Genomic DNA, 17,613 nt, shown 5'->3' with positions numbered 1-17,613 from the left:
GGAGGTCAGTGCCAGCCTGGGCTGGGCCTGCCTCTGCTTCTGCACAATGGCAAGTCCTATTAAGAGGACCAGGGACTTTGTCCTTGAGGTGATCGCTCACGTGGCGCCTGGTTTTAGTTAGTCTGGCTCACACCCACACTTCAACAACAGCCATGCAGACACCACTTTGGAGCTGGGACTGACGGATCCACTCTCACCTCGTCATTATGGGCTTGTTGGACCACCGGGGACTTCATAACTGCACTGCTTTTTTTGAGTCTCAGTGAGCTCAAAGTGGGGAGAGATGGGAGGTTGCTAAGTAGGTACTTAGCAGCCTGAGTTCTGCTTTATGTAGAGCTCTGTGCTGGGTTATGGTGGGTAACAATAAAAGTAAGAGATGACCTTGCCCCATTAGAGCTTAGATCAGGCAAACTAGGACATGTGTTCAAGGAAACACACAGAGACCCTGGGGAGGGGTTGAGGGGAATATTCTTACCTCTAAACAGACCAGGTTTGGCTTTAACCAACTAGCTGTGTAACCTGTGTAAGTCGCTCGTCTTGTCTGTAGCTCAGTTTGCTCATCTGGGAGATGATTTCTAAGCGATTCCTTCTCCCTCTGGTTTTATAATGTCAGGTGGAAAGCTGAAGCATGAATACAGCCCATGCATAGTTTCCTGGGCCTCTGATAACATCTCCGATCTGAGTTATGAAAGTTTGAGGGCCACCTGTTAGCAATATTTTGAAGCAAGACTGTTAAAGTCTGTGACAACTGCACTGTGCAGTTGTGCCCCGTGGACACCTCTCCATGGCCACACGGAGAGTCCCAAAGGCCAACTGCATGTTGCAGGCGGACAGCTCTGCACAACCATTGCTCATGATCAGAAAAGATGTATCTTGTTCTGTGGTACAAAGAGAAATAATATTCTTTGCTTCCTATACTCACAATTTATAAGGTTTTAAAAATGTATTGGGAAGTTATCAGGTGTGTCAATTGTTAAGGAAGACAGACAGGGCAACTCATATTTTTGCAACGTTTTCCTCATATGCAGCTCATGCTTAAGGTTTCCTCCAAGGTCCAGCCACAGTAAAATCTACACAAATTCCCCAGGGTGCCAGAACAGGCCAGAGTTTGATTCCTAGACTGGCAAGTGTAGGTTTGTTGGACATTTGTAGAAGTTACAGACATTCTTAGTGGGGCTAGGATGGAGGGGCATTGAATAATATTTGAGAAACTGTTACCCCAGTCCCAAGCATTTAACTGTGTGATGGGCAGGTTATTGAATCGTTCGGGCTTCAGTTTTCGGATCTGTAGAAAGGGGGTGATGATAATCTCCATCTCAAAGGATTGCTGTCAGGATTAATTGACTTAGCACCTGTAGAGTACTTGGAACAGTGGCCGACACACAGAAAGTCTTAATAATAACGATATTAGATGAATTATTATTAGTGGCCCTACCATGTGTGCTGTAAGTATGTTGTCTCACTTAATCCTCATGTCAGCCCGGTGAGTCTCAGTTTACCCTTCTGTGACATGGGCAAAGCACAGTGCCCCTCCAGCTGCCCACAGTCCCACACAACGGCAGAGCTGGGAGCCTTCGGCCCCTCGGGCCTGCCTGACCCCAAAGGCCATGTTCTATGAGGGAAGCAGAATGAAATGCGTTTCTGAGAAAGATTTCCCTGGCATGTGAAGGACATCTCCGGGGGGGCAGAAGTCCCGGGAGTCTAGACTGGAGATGATGGGCCTTGGACAGAGGAGTGGAAAATTAAACTTGAGCGTTATTACACAAGGTGGGCACGTCCGGGAGACGTGGTGAGAGCTAGGGTGAGGGGAATACGAGGCGCAGACCCACCTCTCTCCGGCTCCAGACCTCAGTTATGCCTCCACGAAGAGCCTCACGTCCTTCTGGCAAATGTGGGGAGCCGGGGTGGTGGGGCGTGAGTGGGAAAAAGTGAGAGAGAGAGAGAGAGAGAGAGAAGCACAGCCTACTGTCCCCGGGAAACGCTTCCTGGTCCTGAACACCCAGCTTTCCTGCTCCAGCCCTTTCCTTCTCTCCCTGGCATTCCCAGGAAGAAGGAAGGATGGGAAGCTTTATCTCTGTGGGCTTCTCTCCACCCCATTTCTACCCCAGGCCTGGACTCAGCAGGAGGTCTCCCTGCAGAATGGACTCTGGGTCCCGCGGGCACCCTACGCTGCCCTGGCGAGCCCCTCCCTGCCTTCCCTTCCATTCTCCTTCCCATCTCCTTCTGCTGCCCACGCCCCCTTTCCAGGAGCCTGACTCCTCCCCCAGGCCCCTTCCCTACCCCACGCATGCTCATGCGCGCACACACACACACACACACACACACACACACACACACACACAGGGCGGTTGTTTCTGCCATGAAAAGAATGCGTCTGTGTTGGGTTTGGCCAGTTGCCTGTATCCCTTGCTGCTCTGAGCTTCCCAGCCCGGCATTCCAGGAGAGGGTCCCTGGCCTTCAGAAGGCCACAGGAATGTCCCCACCCCCAACTCTGGCCTAGCCCCCGCTTTCCAGAGTTTAAGAAAATAAAAGTGAGTGAAAGGTATGTTTCTCTCTCCAAGTCTTGCCGAGGGGCAGTGTAGGGAGGGAGGGAGAGGCGCAGAGAAGGTTCTGCAGCCGCCCTCTAGGCCCAGGAAGGTGGGCAGATTCTCTCGGGAAGGACAGCAAAGCTCTGGATCAGGTGAGGATTCCCAAGAGGAGAGGGTGGAACACCTCTGCTGTCTGCGGTCTTTGCCCTAAGCCCGGCCTCCTGTCCTCTAAGCCACCAGCAAGGTGCTGCAACATTGCTGTGGCTTCGTTGTTTTTTTTTTTTGGCTTGGTCACCAGCTCCTCTCTAGACCCCAGTGCAAGGGTCCTACACAGAGACAAGGCGATGCCCAGATTGAGAGTCCTCGGAACACAAAACCCCAGGGCCATCCCAATCATAAAGGATGGGGACACCTTTCCTAGGTTAGACCAAAGGGAAATTGTGGTGGAGTCTTGCTGGTCTGAGCAGAGGCACCCCAAGTGCCAGGTGTCCCAACCTTTGGCATTTGGAAGGCAGCTCACCACTTTACCACCAATGCAACCTTTGGCATTTGTCCGCTTTCTGGGAACCTGGGAAAGTGGGAGGAGGACCCTTGGGAAAGAAAACATACAGGATATACAGTCTGTGCCAAGGCTTTGAGGACCCCAGCTATGCATGGCCCCAGTCTCTCCAGTGACTGCAGCCAGTGACAGGAGCACCCCCTGGGCACCCTACTCCGTAGGGAGAGTGAGCCTGCGTGAGTTCCCTGAGAGCACGGCTCCTGCCTTTGCTTTTCTGGAAGGAATGTAGTATACCCACTTTCGTACTGCCCACCCTTCCCTCCAGCACTCCCAGTGATTTCTAGAACATGATTGCATGTGGCCTCAAGCAACAGGGAGGAGAAGGAGGCTTGCTCTGGCCTCCTCCCTGGGGAAGAGTACTGAAGGGGGGTGGAGGTTGGGGGAGCAATTGATCCTTTCTGGATGTCTGAAACCCTGGTTGTTGTAGTCTGCTGCTCAGCAATGAATAAAAACAAACTACTAATACACAAAACATGGGCGAACCTTAGTTAGGGGACAGGTGGGGTTGGGGAGGCACTGGCATCTCTATAATGAAGGAGTTGGGTCAACCACGGCGTCATCTCCCTACCCTGAACCTTAGGAGCGTGTCCCTGGCACCGTATGGAATGAGATTGATGACATGCAGGTATTTCGGATTCTGGACCTAGAGGATTTCGAAAAAATGTTTTCAGCCTATCAGAGGCACCAGGTAAGACCTCTTGACTTCCACACACCACACCCTTGAACCCAAACCTAAGCCCCTCCCTGCCTGCCTCCCTTCTTTCCTTCCTTCCTCCCCCACCCCCTGTCTTTCTTCTTTCCTTCCTGTCCTTCCTCACGTGTATACTGAGTGATTTTATTCTTTATGAGCTGCACGTGCCTGCTGGGGACACAGATATGAATTAGAGGTGTTCAGTCCAGGAGGGGGAACCATCCCACCGTAGTCTGGTTTGTATTCACACATCAAGTATCCTAGCGGTGTTTTATCCATTTCTCACTTTCACCCTGGAGCGCTGGAGGTGGAGGCACAAGGCTTGGCGACTGTTGATCCTGCTCTCTTTGGCCCAGGATTTAGGGACTAGACCTAGAAGGCACTATCACCTTTCAAACTGCTTTCTCCACCGTATTTTGTCTCCCGAGACCCTGTGGGCAGAGGCTAACATTGCAAGGACAGTGGAGGGTGCTGCTCCTGTCATCTCCGGGGCAGAGGCTGGGGCTGGGCCCGAGAGGCCCTGGGCATCATTCTACAGGCTCTCCCTGCAGGTGGCTGGCCAGAAAGTCTGGTCCTCCAGCCCCAGAGGAAGTGGGGACGGGGCGAGTTGGCAGCAGAACTCAGGGAGTTCTGGCTCAGGGGCCTCAAACTTTGCTGAGTTCCTGCGGGGATTGCCGATTCTCAGAAGTTATCCTCAAAAGAATGTGGTTCCGGGTATAAGTTGGGGCCCAGGACTCTGCATTGTAATTAGCATGGCTGGGGGCCTTCCTCTTAAGTCCCTTTCAGGAATCACTAGCCTGGAGACCTTAGGTACTTGCTCTCTCTCTGGCCTGTCTCGGAGGGCCTGTTTCTGTCCTTCCTAGTTTTCTCTGTTCAGCCTAGGGAGGGGTCCAGTCTCGAGAACTTCCCCAGGTGCCAATGAGAGGGGTCTGTGCCCTCCTGGGTCCTGCCACCCACTGCTCTGGAGAGGGTGCCCTGGCCCACTCTCTGCCAAGTCCAGGCTTGTGGATGACTGAGGACACACGCACCTGCTCCTAGGGCGCTGGCCAAAGGGATGGGGGTGGGGGTCAGGCTCTGGCCCTGTCTTGGGGTTCTAGGAAAAACAGATGATTATTTAAATGCATGGGGCACAGAGGGAAGATTGTGGCTCCTGGGTCCCCCCGCCCCATGACCAACTGCCCAGGGCTCCAAGACACGGACAGGGGGAAGTACGGGCAGTGCAGCCTCTAGGCTCCCTGCAGCTCTGCTGTTGTGAATTCAGCCCACTGCATCTGGCTCTGTGCCCTAATTCCAGGAGACATGTTTAGCCCACGCCCATGTCAGGCTGGCCCAATAGCCAAGGCTTCTGGAGCTGGTGGAGCTCTTTGGAGCACTGGTGCCTGTGAATCGGGGCTCCTGTGCGGTGCCGAGGACAGAGAAGTGTGTGCAGGAGGTGTCCCAGGCATGGCAGTCACATGCCTTCTCCTAGTGTGAGAGTCTTCTCCAGTCTCCAGAGCCCCGAGATGGCTCGGGTGGGGCTTTCAGGAGAGAGGGGTGTGGGGCTGAGGACAAACTGGGTCTGGGGCCTCCCAGCCAGGGAGTTGAGAAGGGGTGAGACCGAAAGACTCCCTGTTCTGTGCCCCTCGCCTCTCAAGCCCACTCAGTCCAGCCCCTGCCTCCTGTCACTCAGTGGGCCAGTCAATCTCTGGGACTGAATTCACAGCAGCAGAGCTGCAGGGAGCCCAGAGGCTGCACTGCCCGTACTTCCCCCTGTGGGTGTCTTGGAGCCCTGGGCAGTTGGTCATGGGGCGGGGGGACCCAGGAGCCACGATCTTCCCTCCGTGCCCCATGCAGGCTCTGAGTTGGTGGCTTCAGCTCTATCAGTGGCGGGAGGGGAGAGTACAGGTGCGGGCGGTGCCTCCGTGGCTCCCCTTAGATATCAAAGGATGGGAGGGGCAAGGGGCAAAGCACACTCTCGTGGACACTTGCTTTCTTCTGCATGAATAGACACAACTTTCTACAGCTTCCAGCTCAAGTTTGTGTGTATCTCCTCCCCTGTTTAGAAAGGTGGGCTCATCCCGGGGAGGAGGAATGCCTCCACCCTTGCAGCAGGCTCTCAGCAGAGGAGAGGGAAGACAGGCAGTCTAGGCCTGGGGTGGGGGACTCAGGGGCCCGGGCTGCCCAGACTGGGGAGCGGTGGTCACACTGGGCAGGGGGGAGGAGCTGCCTGATCTCTGCTTTGCTCGGCTCCTCTGAGTGCATGTCAGCTAGAAAAAGCTCCAGCCCAGTGTCACTGCCAGGTCCCTGTCTCTAACCATGGGGGTCTCGGGATAAAGTGGACAGGGTAGACGTTGATGGATCCCTGTATCTGTCCTGCTGTTTCTGGGTCTCTGAACCTCTTGGCTAATGTTGTGCATGTTTAATTCTCTGTTGGCTGTGGCTGCTACCTGCCTAGGAGCTGATAACTAATCCTTCTCTGCAGGTGAGTCACTCTTGGGGCTCTGAACACTCCAACTTTTAACCACTATCCTGGGCTGCTGCCCTGTGCTGGGCCCAAAAAAAAGGGCTGTCCATTCCACCTCCTACCTTACTGCCCATCCATACCGGGTGGCATGAGGGAGGGTCCCCAAAGAGAAAGAAGAAACGTAGCAGTGGGAGGTAATTCAAATGGACCCCTGGCAGCAGTGGAGGTGAATGTCTACTAGAGTAAGGAGAAGGCTTCTAGATCTATTGTGTTACCCACCGGGCCTAAGGCAAGCCGTTCCTGTACAACTACACAGGCTGGGCACTGCACAATTCCAGGGGCACAATTCACAGAGATGATGATGCGAGTGGCAGCCCCTGGAATTGTGCAACATGCTGCATCTCCTTGGATGGACCTTCAGAGCAGGAATAGTACACTAGACAGCCTCCTGTCTACTCACCAAGGACCCATGAGAATGAAGGGGGTGGAATCTTTGATTTCTTGAGAATCTGCTTGCTAGAACCTCAGAAGAGAGAATTCTGCATGGAATTCTGCCTCAGTTTCCACTTCTCTGAACTTGTGGATGCCCTCTACCCCGGGCACATTAGGCTAAGCCTGCATGAAACCAACGTCTTGTCATAAGCCTGGGGAGGGTTTCTGGGTGGGATAGTGAGAGTGGGGGTTGATTCTGTAGGGGACATGGTAGGTCACATCACATTGCCCAAAGCCATAGGGAACAGGCACGCCCTCCCCAGTGGCACAGCCCCTCCCTGGTTTGCCCAATGAGGACAATCTCTACAAAGGGGGCTCCTCACTGTCCCCCCACCCCCACCCCATTTTTGCCTGCGGTAAAGTCCCAGCTATTAGAGACAGTTATTAGCCACCCTCCTGTCTCTCTTGCCTTTTTCTTTCCCTTCTTTCTTCCCTGCACACCAGGGGCCTGTCCAGGTTGGTAGGGGTGGCTCCCGAGGGGTGGGCAAGCAGAGGACTGGTGACGACTCACACTTCGACCTTGCACTTCACTTGTCGGTTGCAGAAAGAGTTGGGCTCCACCGAGGACATCTACTTGGCCTCCCGGAAGGTCAAGGAGCTGTCGGTCATCGACGGCCGGAGGGCCCAGAACTGCATCATCCTTCTCTCCAAGTACGTGCTGGCCTTGCCTCTGTGGCGTCTGCCCCGGGACAGGTTCCTGGTGGGAGGGAGGGGCCCGCCAAGGAGCAGGGGCCAAGGTGGGGCCAGAGCAAAGGAAGGTGGTTGCATTGAATGCCTGGGGAGAGAGGTGGCAGAGGAATGTGCTGATGGCAGTCTCTGGCCTCCCCCTCCCTGCTCTCCCCTGGGACGGGGGCTGGCTCTGATCTAGAACCTTCTCCTGGGAATAGCAGTGTGGGGCTCTGCAGACAGGAAACTGCCCAGTCATGAAGCCCCTGACCAGCCTGGTCAGCGTCTGGCAGTTGAGTTGCTCTAAGCCCACGGAGGGCCCCGCTGGGCTTAGGCCACGGAGCAGCATGATCTCAGCCCCTAAGCATTTCCCGCGGCTGCAGAACAAGCAGGGCAGTATCTGCGCTGACAGCACGGCTTCTGTGCGGGGCCTCCCGCCTGAGCCCGGGTCACAGGGCACTGCCTCCCGTACTATTCTTAGTGCTGCCCCAGCCGCCCCGGGGACATGCACCCTCCTGTCCTCCCACACGGCCCAGGCCTCAGTTTCTCCCATTTGATGGTAGAGGAGAGCTCTGAATCCCCAGGGTTCCTTGTGGCTGTGCATGTGGAGGGGATGGGAAGGGCCATGGGGTTTGGGGGTGGCTCTTCCTCTCCCCGGCTGTGCGAGGCCGCCTGGCACAGCCATGTGGGAGCCTGTGTGCTGAGAAGGAAGCGGCAGGAAATTGTCCCCAGCAGCTCACAGATAGCTCGTCCGCCATGGAGATGCCGGGCGTTGGTTAGGAATAAGGAGGAGGAGAAGGATCAGAAACCCTTTGCTTCCGCCTACACTGTGGGCATCCCTTTTACTCCCAAATGTCCCTATCAGCTCTGATGCAATCTCAAGCAAGACACCAGAGACTCAAGCCTCTCTTTAGAGACTGAAATGCCATTATCGAGTTTATGGCGTGAATCTGTTGGTTTGGTCTGGCACGGCTTCACGGAGGAGGCAGGGCTGTCGAATGCACTCCCGGTTCACGTTAGGGAGAGCGGGAAGCTGAGGCTGCATCTTTTTGAGAAGACGGTGTGGGCGCCATCCTGGGCTTAGGGGCCGGGCCAGGCTGCTCAGGGAGTGGGGTTCTGCCTTAGGTTGAAGCTTTCCAACGAGGAGATCCGGCAGGCCGTCTTGAAGATGGATGAGCAGGAGGACCTCGCCAAGGACATGCTGGAGCAGGTGAGGACCCTCGTGGGAAGGGAAGGGGGGCTGAACCTAGGGGCAGCCATGCCCCTTCCCGACAGCCCCCAGAGAGGCCAAGACTCTTGGGTCAAGGAGAAATCAGGCTGGAGGAGTTGGGGAGAAGGTTTACAGAAACTTGCCTGGGCCAACCTTTCCAGGGGAGGGCTAGAAAAGGCTGCTCCAGGGGTCCCTAAGTCAGGCTAAGTCAGGGTGACCAATTGTCATGTCTTCCCCAAATCTCTTCCACCTCAATGTGTTGTGCCCTTTAAGAGAAACCTGGAAAACAAAAGCACCATCAGTTGGACTCCATTAAAATTAAGAACTTCTGTTCCTCGGAAGGTGCTATTACCGAGTGAGAAGACAAGCCACACAGTAGAAGAAGATAACTGCTGTCCATGTATCTAACAAAGGTCTCGTATTCAGAACAAAGAACTCCACCTATCAGTGAGAAAATGAGGAAGAAATCAACTTAAAAATGAGCAAAAGACTTGAACAGACACTTCATGAAAGAGGATTTCCAAATAGCCAACAAGCCTATGCAAAGGTGTTCAGTGCTATTAGTCATCAGAGAAAGACAGTCAACCCCGCTGAGGTGGCACCACACCCCCACTACAGTAGCTAAAATTAGACAGACTGACAATGCCACGTGCTGACAAGGATGAGAAGCAACTGAAATTCTTGTCCGGCACATTCATTTTGGAAGACTATTTGGCAGTGCTTATAAAGACAAAACATATGCCTACCCTACTGCCCAGCAATCCCGCTCTTAGGTATACATTCAAGAGTAAAAGACATACACAAGAATACAGTTGATGCTGGAACAAGGTGGGGGTTAGGGTTGCCAACGGGAACATAGTCAAAAATTCCTGTATAACTTTTAATTCTCCCAGTAACTCAGTTACTAATTACCTATGGTTGACCAGAAGTCTTAATCGGCATAAACAGTGGATTGACACATGTTTTGTATGTGATATGTGTTATATGCTGTATTCTTACAATAAAGTAAGCTCAAGAAAAGAAAATGTTATTAAGAAAGCCATAAGGAAGGGGAAGTATATTTACTGTTCGTTAAGTGGAAGTGGGTCATCATGAAGGTCTTCTCCTCATCATCTTCACTCTGAGTGGGCTGAGGAGGAGGAGGAGGAAGAGGAAGAGGAGGGGTTGGTCTGGCTGTCTCAGGGGTGGCAAAGGCAGAAGAAAGTCTGTGTGTAAGTGGACCCACTCAGTTCCACCCTGTGCTGTTCAAGGGTCAGCTGTATTTATAGCAGCTTTATTTATAAAATCTCCAAACTGTGCACAACCCAACTGTCCATCAATAAGGAAGTGAATAAATAGACCGTGGTATGTTCATACAGTAGAATGCTACTCAGCAATGAATGAAAACAAGCTATTAACATGCACAACGTGGGCGAACCTTGGACATTATGTAGAGTGGAAGAAGCCAGACACAGAAGGGAACTTGCAGCTTGAGGTCAAGAATAGGCAAAGCTAATCTGAGGTCATCCAATCCATTTGAGAGCCTGTATTCAGTGGAGTAGCTTATTGAAGTGATGCAAGATAACTTTCTGCAGACGAAAATGTTCTGTATCTTAATCTGATGGTTGTTCAGTGGATGGAGAGTTTGGACAAAACTCATTGGACTGCACATTTAAAATAGGTCAATTTTATTTTATGTAAATTCTACCTCAGTAAAGTTGGTTTTAAGAGGAAAAAAAACATTGAGCAACTAAGTTAAGAATAGTGTACTTTACCATGTGAAAGTTATATTTTAATTTTAACACATTCACTGCCACATTAGAAAAAAATTTTTTCCCTGGGGCCATGGTGTTTTATTACAAGAATAGAATAAAAACTTCAAAAACAAAATGATACTTTCTAATTTAATGAAAAATGTACTATATTTTATTGCTTTCTGTGCATGAGTTATATGCAGTTAAATTGTCAATATTAATTGTAACAATAAGAACATCAACAAGTAAGATGTTCATGAACCAACTGCAGGGTTTTGCCCAGGGCCCACCCATCACGTAACACGTATGCTACAGCATGGCAGCATGAGTTGCCTGTGCACCACGAGGCTCCCAAGGTAAAGAGACGTGTGAGTTACATATGCTTCATGAGGCCCCAGGCTCAAAACTACCGTGAGTTAAATACAACTCACATGGCAGTTAATGTGTTAAAAGTTGAAAAAAAATTGCGAGTTGGGTGCCCTGTTCAGGCAGATGAAACATAAATCCGTCCACAGTAGGGCCCCCTCTGTGTCAAGGCCCACTCCCATCTTGAGCAGACTCGGTGTGTGGCTTCTCCCACTCTGCGCCGTGCTGCTCCCCCGTTGCTTGTGTGACCTGCGCCTGCTCTTTGCAGCTCCTCAAGTTCATCCCTGAGAAGAGTGACATTGACCTCCTGGAGGAGCACAAGCACGAGATCGAGCGGATGGCCCGCGCTGACCGCTTCCTCTATGAAATGAGCAGGTTGGGGCCGCGGGCGGGGCAGGGGGGTTGGGGTTGTGGCAAGAGGGGGGGCTCCTGCCGAGGGGAAGCGGAGGGAGGTGGGCAGGCTCAAGAGGAGGCCGGGGTGCGGGTGGGGGTGGGGTACCTCGTGACGCGGCTGGCCCTGTGCACAGGATCGACCACTACCAGCAGCGACTGCAGGCCCTCTTCTTCAAGAAGAAGTTCCAGGAGCGGCTGGCTGAGGCCAAGCCCAAGGTGGAAGGTAGGGCTGAGGGTTTGGGGTGGCCTAGCATGGGGGGGGGCATCTGGGAGAGCCAGGGTGGTGGGAGCCAGTGCACAGGGCCAAGGAAACGCCTTCGTTATTTTCAACCCCAGAGAAAAACCACAGTCAAAGACAAAATTTAAACAGTGATTATTGTAAAGATATGCACATGTGCTGACCATGTGACATGTTCCCTCTGACTCAGCATTTAACCTGTCCAAGGTGCGGCATCCATCTGTTGCCATCTGCCCCAGATGGGACAGAGATGTTGAGAAGACAATGATAACAGCACCTAGACAGGTGCCTGGAGCCAGTCAAGCTCATCAATCTTTACCCCATTGAGAGGTGCTAGATTCATAGACGACCTCTGGGCATATAATTTTAAGTGTGAGCTATTCAGAAAGTAGGGAATTGCCCAAGGTAGATACCTGGAGGCATCTGATTTTCTGAGTCAGGGAACCCCTCCACCACTGCCCATTTCCAGATGAGAAGTTTGTAATTCGATGAGAAACATGTGCCAAGCACTGGGTGAAGCAAGTTACGTCGGTGGTCTCTGGTCTTTACGATCGCAGGGGTGGATGCCATTACTAACCTCTGGTTCTCTCTTCCATGTTAGTTGCCCAAGGCTGTGTTACTGGTGGAGTCAGGATAGGAATGTAGATGCTGTTCTGCAGAACCAATCCCTTCTCTCTAATCCTTCTGTGCTGCCCAGCGGGCATCTCCCTGGGGCTGCCTGTGGGGGTGGCAGGGGAGGGAGGAGCATGGAGCTTGGGGGAGAGGCTGGAGGTCAGGAAGGTGGGAAGTCGTATGTACCCAGGACTAGCAGGAGAGGCTGTGAGGCTTATTTGTGGTAAGGACATGATCCACAGAGCAGAAGAAGAGAGCCTGTGTCCAGGATGCTCAGGGTGCCAGGCTGGGGGCAGAACAGAGCATGGGCCCCCCCTGCTGGACACCAGGGCAGTCAGCGCTCCCTGAGATGCCTGGTCCAGAGAGTGGCCATTTGTGGAATCCAATGACCTCCTTGGGGAGGATACGGGGGGTAGGCTGGAGCATGCAGAGCAAAAGGCAAACATTTTCTGTAATCAGACCTTGTTTCCCCTCACGCCACAGAAGGTCACGCCCAAGCAGGGACCTGTAGGTGGTGATCATAGATAATTGGTCTGAGGGAGAAGGAAAGATATCCATAGTGACTACGTCTCCAAGGTCTGGCGGTATCTCCTGCCCTGGTGATGGGTGACCCCTTATCTTCATCGTGTCTGTTGCATCTGCTGCAGACAGCTTTGGAGCATGCGGCACACATAAGGGGGCCAGCCCAAGACTTGTATTCTCAACTGTTTGTGTTTTGGGTCAGAGGAGCACATGTGAGCAATTGCCCTTTGGAGCTATGGAACCACAGTAGCTCAGCCCCTGGAAAGGTTTCATCTCAGACAGCCTCCTGTTCCCAGGAGTCCACTCCTAAGCTCTCCCTAAGAATTAATCGGTGGATGCTCAGGGAAGAGTCTCCCTGGACATCAAGCTAAGCAGAGTGAGACGTGTTTGGGATAGCAAAACCTGCTGGTAAAAGTCGCTCTTCTATAGCTCTGTTCCATCTTATCACTCCACTATGCAGTAGCTGCTGTCCTTGAATGGTCCAGAGGCCTCTTCCTTCCAAGAGCTAGGTTGGGAGGAGGTGCCTGAAGTTGCATATTGCAGAATCATATCAGAGTGGGGGTGGAGACCAGATGATTATGCAGAATTGTAATTCCTATTCTTCCTTCCAGTTCTCCTAGGAAGTATTCACCTATCCCAGTGCTATGGACACCTGCTTTCCCATCCCCCGGCAGGGGCTCTGAGTCAATTTTCCAAAAGCCAATTCACCAAATTTGATGCATTTACCAATTCTTCCATAAATATATTCATGAACTTATTCTTCTTGAACATATTCTTCTTATGAATATGTTTATTGCTGAATATACCAAATATACTGATTCTTATTATGAATATAGTTGAGATAAATATAGTTGAGATGAATATGGTTGCAAATATAATATTCTTATGAATATATTCATGAATATAATATTCTTATGAATGTATCTAAAGTGTCAGGGTTGCATATGGGAGTTTTCCCATTTACACTGATTTCCTTTGAACTCTTGTCATTTTCTGTTTTGCCAACATTTTAGCATTTTTAGGATGTTTCCTTTGCAGATTTTTCAAATAGCATATCAACCTTAGAAAAACTAACCTAACTGATATAAATTGCCAGAAACTTTTCCAAGTAGTTTTTAAAATAATCTTTTTATTGAAAATGTAACATGCAAATAGAAAAGTACACAAATCATAAGATGCCTACTAGATGAATGGTTATGGAGCAATCCACCTGTGTAGCCAACACCCAGGTCAAGAAATGGAATGTTTCCACCCCCCTAGAGCCTTCTCCATGCCCCCCCTTAACTCCCTCCCTTCTTGCTAAAGGTAGCAACTAACTTGCCTTCTAGATTTAATTTCATCTGCTTTGAACTTTATATAAATGGAATAATATAGTATGAATCATTTCATGCTGACTTCTTTTATTCAACATTGTGGTTGTGAATTATCCTTAGTGTTACATACAGTGGTGGGATCTTCATTTTCAGTGCTGCATTTTATTCCATTATCTGAATATACTATAATTTACCCATTCGATTGGTAATTCCTTAAAAACTAGAAACAACCAAAATACCCATCAAAAGTAGTGCTGCTTTTAGGTCATAGAGCATGCACATGTTCAACTTAGAAGCTACTGACAAACCTTACTTAGTAGTCATTTTTACAGCTTCCTTTTCACAGTTACTTATTTTTAATTGCTTTGGAAGTTTTCTATAGGCTTTTAGTCAGGTGGTTTTCATTTTATCTTCATAGCACCATCTTAAGGAATGTTGAGTTTGGCATAAGCCAAAGGTCACAGGATAATCTGGTCTTCTTATCACCACATTCAATATTCAGAAAGCATTTCCATCAGTAGTAGCCAAAATCTCAGTGCAGGATTTGTATCTCAATTCTGCAGCTACACTATAAATACACACCAGTTGAGGAAGGGCCACAGCACACAGAAATACGGAAGTTTTGGTTACTCTTAGCTTAGTCTGTATTACTAGCAAATATTAACATATCATTTAAGGCATTGGGGAAGAATGGTTAAAATGCCTTAAGGTTGGAATAATCTTAAAAAGGATATTCAACAGGATGTCAAGTAACTTATTTCATCAAATCTAAGATACCATCAACAGTAAAACACAACATCATTTTATGGAACAAAAAAAACGTGGAAATATAATTGATGACATGTTAATTGCTGGATTTTTTTCTTTCCAAAAAAATCAATAAAATACAGCATCTCAAAATAGGCAGAAGCAATCCTATATATGTAAAATGCTAAAGTTAAAAATTTAAGTGCTCATTTAGAAAACTGAAAGTATTATTAATATATTCCTGTATATATTTGTAGAAAGGCTTTATTGATAATCTTTAAATACATGCAAGAAAAGATCTTCCTAAACACATTCTCGGGAGGAGTCGGCCCATTGTGGGAACGGGTTACTGGTGAACTGTCTGCTTCCCCGGGAGGCGGGTGGATGAGGGACGTGAGGTAGGTTGGTCAGCTGAGGAGCAGGGGTAGTCTCGGCCACCCTGAGAGTTGAAGACTCTTGACGGCCCCTTCCCTGACCTTTGTGGTGGCATCTTCCCGGGATGCAGGGGTACCACGGCCCCCGCCTAGTCTGTGCAGGGCTCTGACAGGTCCCCTCCCCCAGCCATCCTGCTGGCCTCCCGGGAGCTGATCCGCAGCAAGCGTCTAAAGCAGATGCTGGAGGTTGTCCTGGCCATCGGCAACTTCATGAACAAAGGGCAGCGTGGGGGCGCCTACGGGTTCCGGGTGGCCAGCCTCAACAAGATCGCCGACACCAAGTCCAGCATTGACAGGTAGGGGCCTCCCGCTTCCTTAACTTCCTCTCACCCCACGCTGTCCCCTCCCCTCCTCCCTCCTATCCTCCCTCTCTTTCCCATCCCAAGACCCATCCTCTCTTTCCCTTAACACCTCTCCCTAATTTCCCTCTGCCACTCACTGCTACTCTCCCCTGTCCCTAACCCCTGACTGCACTGTCATCCACAGAAACATCTCTCTGCTGCACTACCTGATCATGACCCTGGAGAAGCATTTCCCAGACATCCTGAATATGCCTTCAGAGCTGCAGCATCTTCCAGAAGCTGCCAAAGTCAAGTGAGGGGACCCTCCTAGACTTCCTTCTCCTGCGATAACTCGCACTCTTGTCTGACTTTCTTTCTCCGGGGCCCACTCTGGGCTCGCTAGGAACAGGCAGTGTCTAGGGTCTGCTTCTTGGAGAACCAAACAAAGACAGTTTGCTCTTAAATCCTTATTTCAGAGATGTTTCCAGAAAACAGCAATAGAGGAGTGGGGAAGTGAGCCAGAGATGGAAAGAATGCCAGTAGCGGGAATGTTATCAAGCCAATTACCACGGTGGGCAATTGGAACTTAACCCCACTAAGGCACACTGGGGGACAGTGAGGAAGACTCACTTCAGTTATCCCACCTGCAGGACAAGGCTGCTGGGGCAATCACAGCATCTCCCGTCAGTCTAGGCTGAGGGCTGTGGCGGGAGCATGACTCTCTGGCCATGGGTATAGGCAGATGGGGCTGGGCCTCGGAAAAAAGTGCTCACACAGTTGGAGGAGTCAGGGCCATGCCCTATAACAGATGGTCCAAGAAAATATGGGCGGGGCACTAACAGCATCTGCTACAGATGAGAAATCAGACCCAGATATACAGGCTGATAGAGGCCACCTTCGGGAGAACCAGAAATGTAGCGGCAATTGGCCAACAGGTACTGAATGCTATGCATGCAAGAGCCTTTAAGCATTCCTTGGTGGTAATAAAAATAAATAAGTGTAAGGCAGATGCCACGTGGAAACCTTCTGATACGCAGGATGGCATTTCTGATCTGGAGAGATCTGCAGAATGCAAGCAAGCTTCGCCACTGTTATTTTATAGATACACAGACAGAAGCATGAAGGGGAGGTGATTTGCCAGGGCCACACGTCAGTGGCTTGGGTCCCCTGACTCCCAGGCCATTGTGCTTTGCACTGCCCTCTCCCTGAACTGGGCTCAGCTCCCCAAGTCTACAGCTGATGACCCCCGTCCTCCCTGTGTCTCCTCACAGCCTGGCAGAGCTGGAGAAGGAGGTGGGCAACCTCAGAAGGGGCCTGAGAGCAGTGGAGGTGGTGAGTACAGTACCTGCGCCTGCCTGGGTTGAGGGCACTGCTGGGAAGAGCTGCTCATGCTGCCTGTCACCCCTGCATGGGCTGACAGAGCACCTGGCACAGCGGACACAGCCTCCAGCACATGCCAGCCCCAAAAGGGGTGACTGGGTTATGTGGAGCTTAGATTTAAACCCCTAAAAAGAGAACATCTGAGACTGTATCCATGTCACTGTCCCCCATGGTGTCTGTTTGGCAGTCGAGTGGAATGGACTGAAATCTGCTGCATGCTTCAGTGGGGTTCAGCCGGATGGGAAAGAGAATCTTCGGCCCTTGAAAGCTGCCCAGTGTGGCGGTGGGACTGATGTCCCTAGGAGGTTCTTCTCTGTATCTCTTTGTCTCTTCCCTGGGCCAGTGGAGGACCCAGGTGGTGACTCACTGCTGGAGTGAGTGGTGGTCCTGATGGCTTCTCAGCTGAGAAGCCCTTGGCTTCCAGAAAGCACTAGTAGAGGACGTGACCCCCCCTGGGCCTGTATAAGGATGTCCCCAAGTCTTTGTACTTCACACCTAAGAACCAGAGCCCCTTCCCATCTCACCGTGGAGGGAGGGGGTAGGTAAGGGGAGAATGGACTTGGAGACCGAGGTTAGGTTAAGTATGAGAAAGAGGCTGGGCGTGGTGGCTCACGCCTGTAATCCTAGCACTTTGGGAGGCCGAGGCAGGTGGATCGCTCAAGGTCATGAGTTCGAAACCAGCCTGAGCAAGAGCAAGACCCCATCTCTACTAAAAATAGAAAGAAATAAATTGGCCAACTAAAAATATATAGAAAAAATTAGCCGGGCATGGTAGCCCATGCCTGTAGTCCCAGCTACTCGGGAGGCTGAGGCAGGAGGATCGCTTGAGCCCAAGAGTTTGAGGTCACTGTGAGCTAGGCTGACGCCATGGCACTGTAGCAACAGAATGAGACTCTGTCTCAAAAAAAAAAAAAAAAAAGTATGAGAAAGAACCTTTTGTTGCCACTGTGTGGTGTGGGGAAGAGGGGTAGAAATGTTTCCAAATTTTCAATTTTATAGTCCTGT

At 50.9% G+C, this 17,613-nt stretch overlaps 1 protein-coding gene across 5 annotated transcripts in view; it reads left to right on the top strand.

Moving 5' to 3' along the window:
• DAAM2 (dishevelled associated activator of morphogenesis 2) overlaps nucleotides 1-17,613 on the top strand; it is a 104,944-nt gene that overhangs the window by 82,262 nt on the left and 5,069 nt on the right. For 3 of the 5 annotated variants that reach the window (XM_076003380.1, XM_076003381.1, XM_076003379.1), the window contains exons 15-23: nucleotides 3,668-3,775; nucleotides 6,213-6,239; nucleotides 7,258-7,364; nucleotides 8,505-8,589; nucleotides 10,957-11,063; nucleotides 11,216-11,304; nucleotides 15,075-15,243; nucleotides 15,434-15,541; nucleotides 16,500-16,560. In XM_076003380.1, coding sequence (XP_075859495.1) covers nucleotides 3,668-3,775; nucleotides 6,213-6,239; nucleotides 7,258-7,364; nucleotides 8,505-8,589; nucleotides 10,957-11,063; nucleotides 11,216-11,304; nucleotides 15,075-15,243; nucleotides 15,434-15,541; nucleotides 16,500-16,560 — 861 coding nt within the window. The remainder of the gene's footprint in view (nucleotides 1-3,667; nucleotides 3,776-6,212; nucleotides 6,240-7,257; nucleotides 7,365-8,504; nucleotides 8,590-10,956; nucleotides 11,064-11,215; nucleotides 11,305-15,074; nucleotides 15,244-15,433; nucleotides 15,542-16,499; nucleotides 16,561-17,613) is intronic. The other 2 variants (XM_076003382.1, XM_076003383.1) reach the window with 1 other exon arrangement.

The sequence above is a fragment of the Microcebus murinus genome, chromosome 5, assembly GCF_040939455.1.
Source record: "Microcebus murinus isolate Inina chromosome 5, M.murinus_Inina_mat1.0, whole genome shotgun sequence".
Taxonomy (NCBI): domain Eukaryota; kingdom Metazoa; phylum Chordata; class Mammalia; order Primates; family Cheirogaleidae; genus Microcebus; species Microcebus murinus.
The sequence above is the reverse complement of the archived record's forward strand: the minus strand, read 5'-3'. Positions and strand labels throughout refer to the sequence as shown.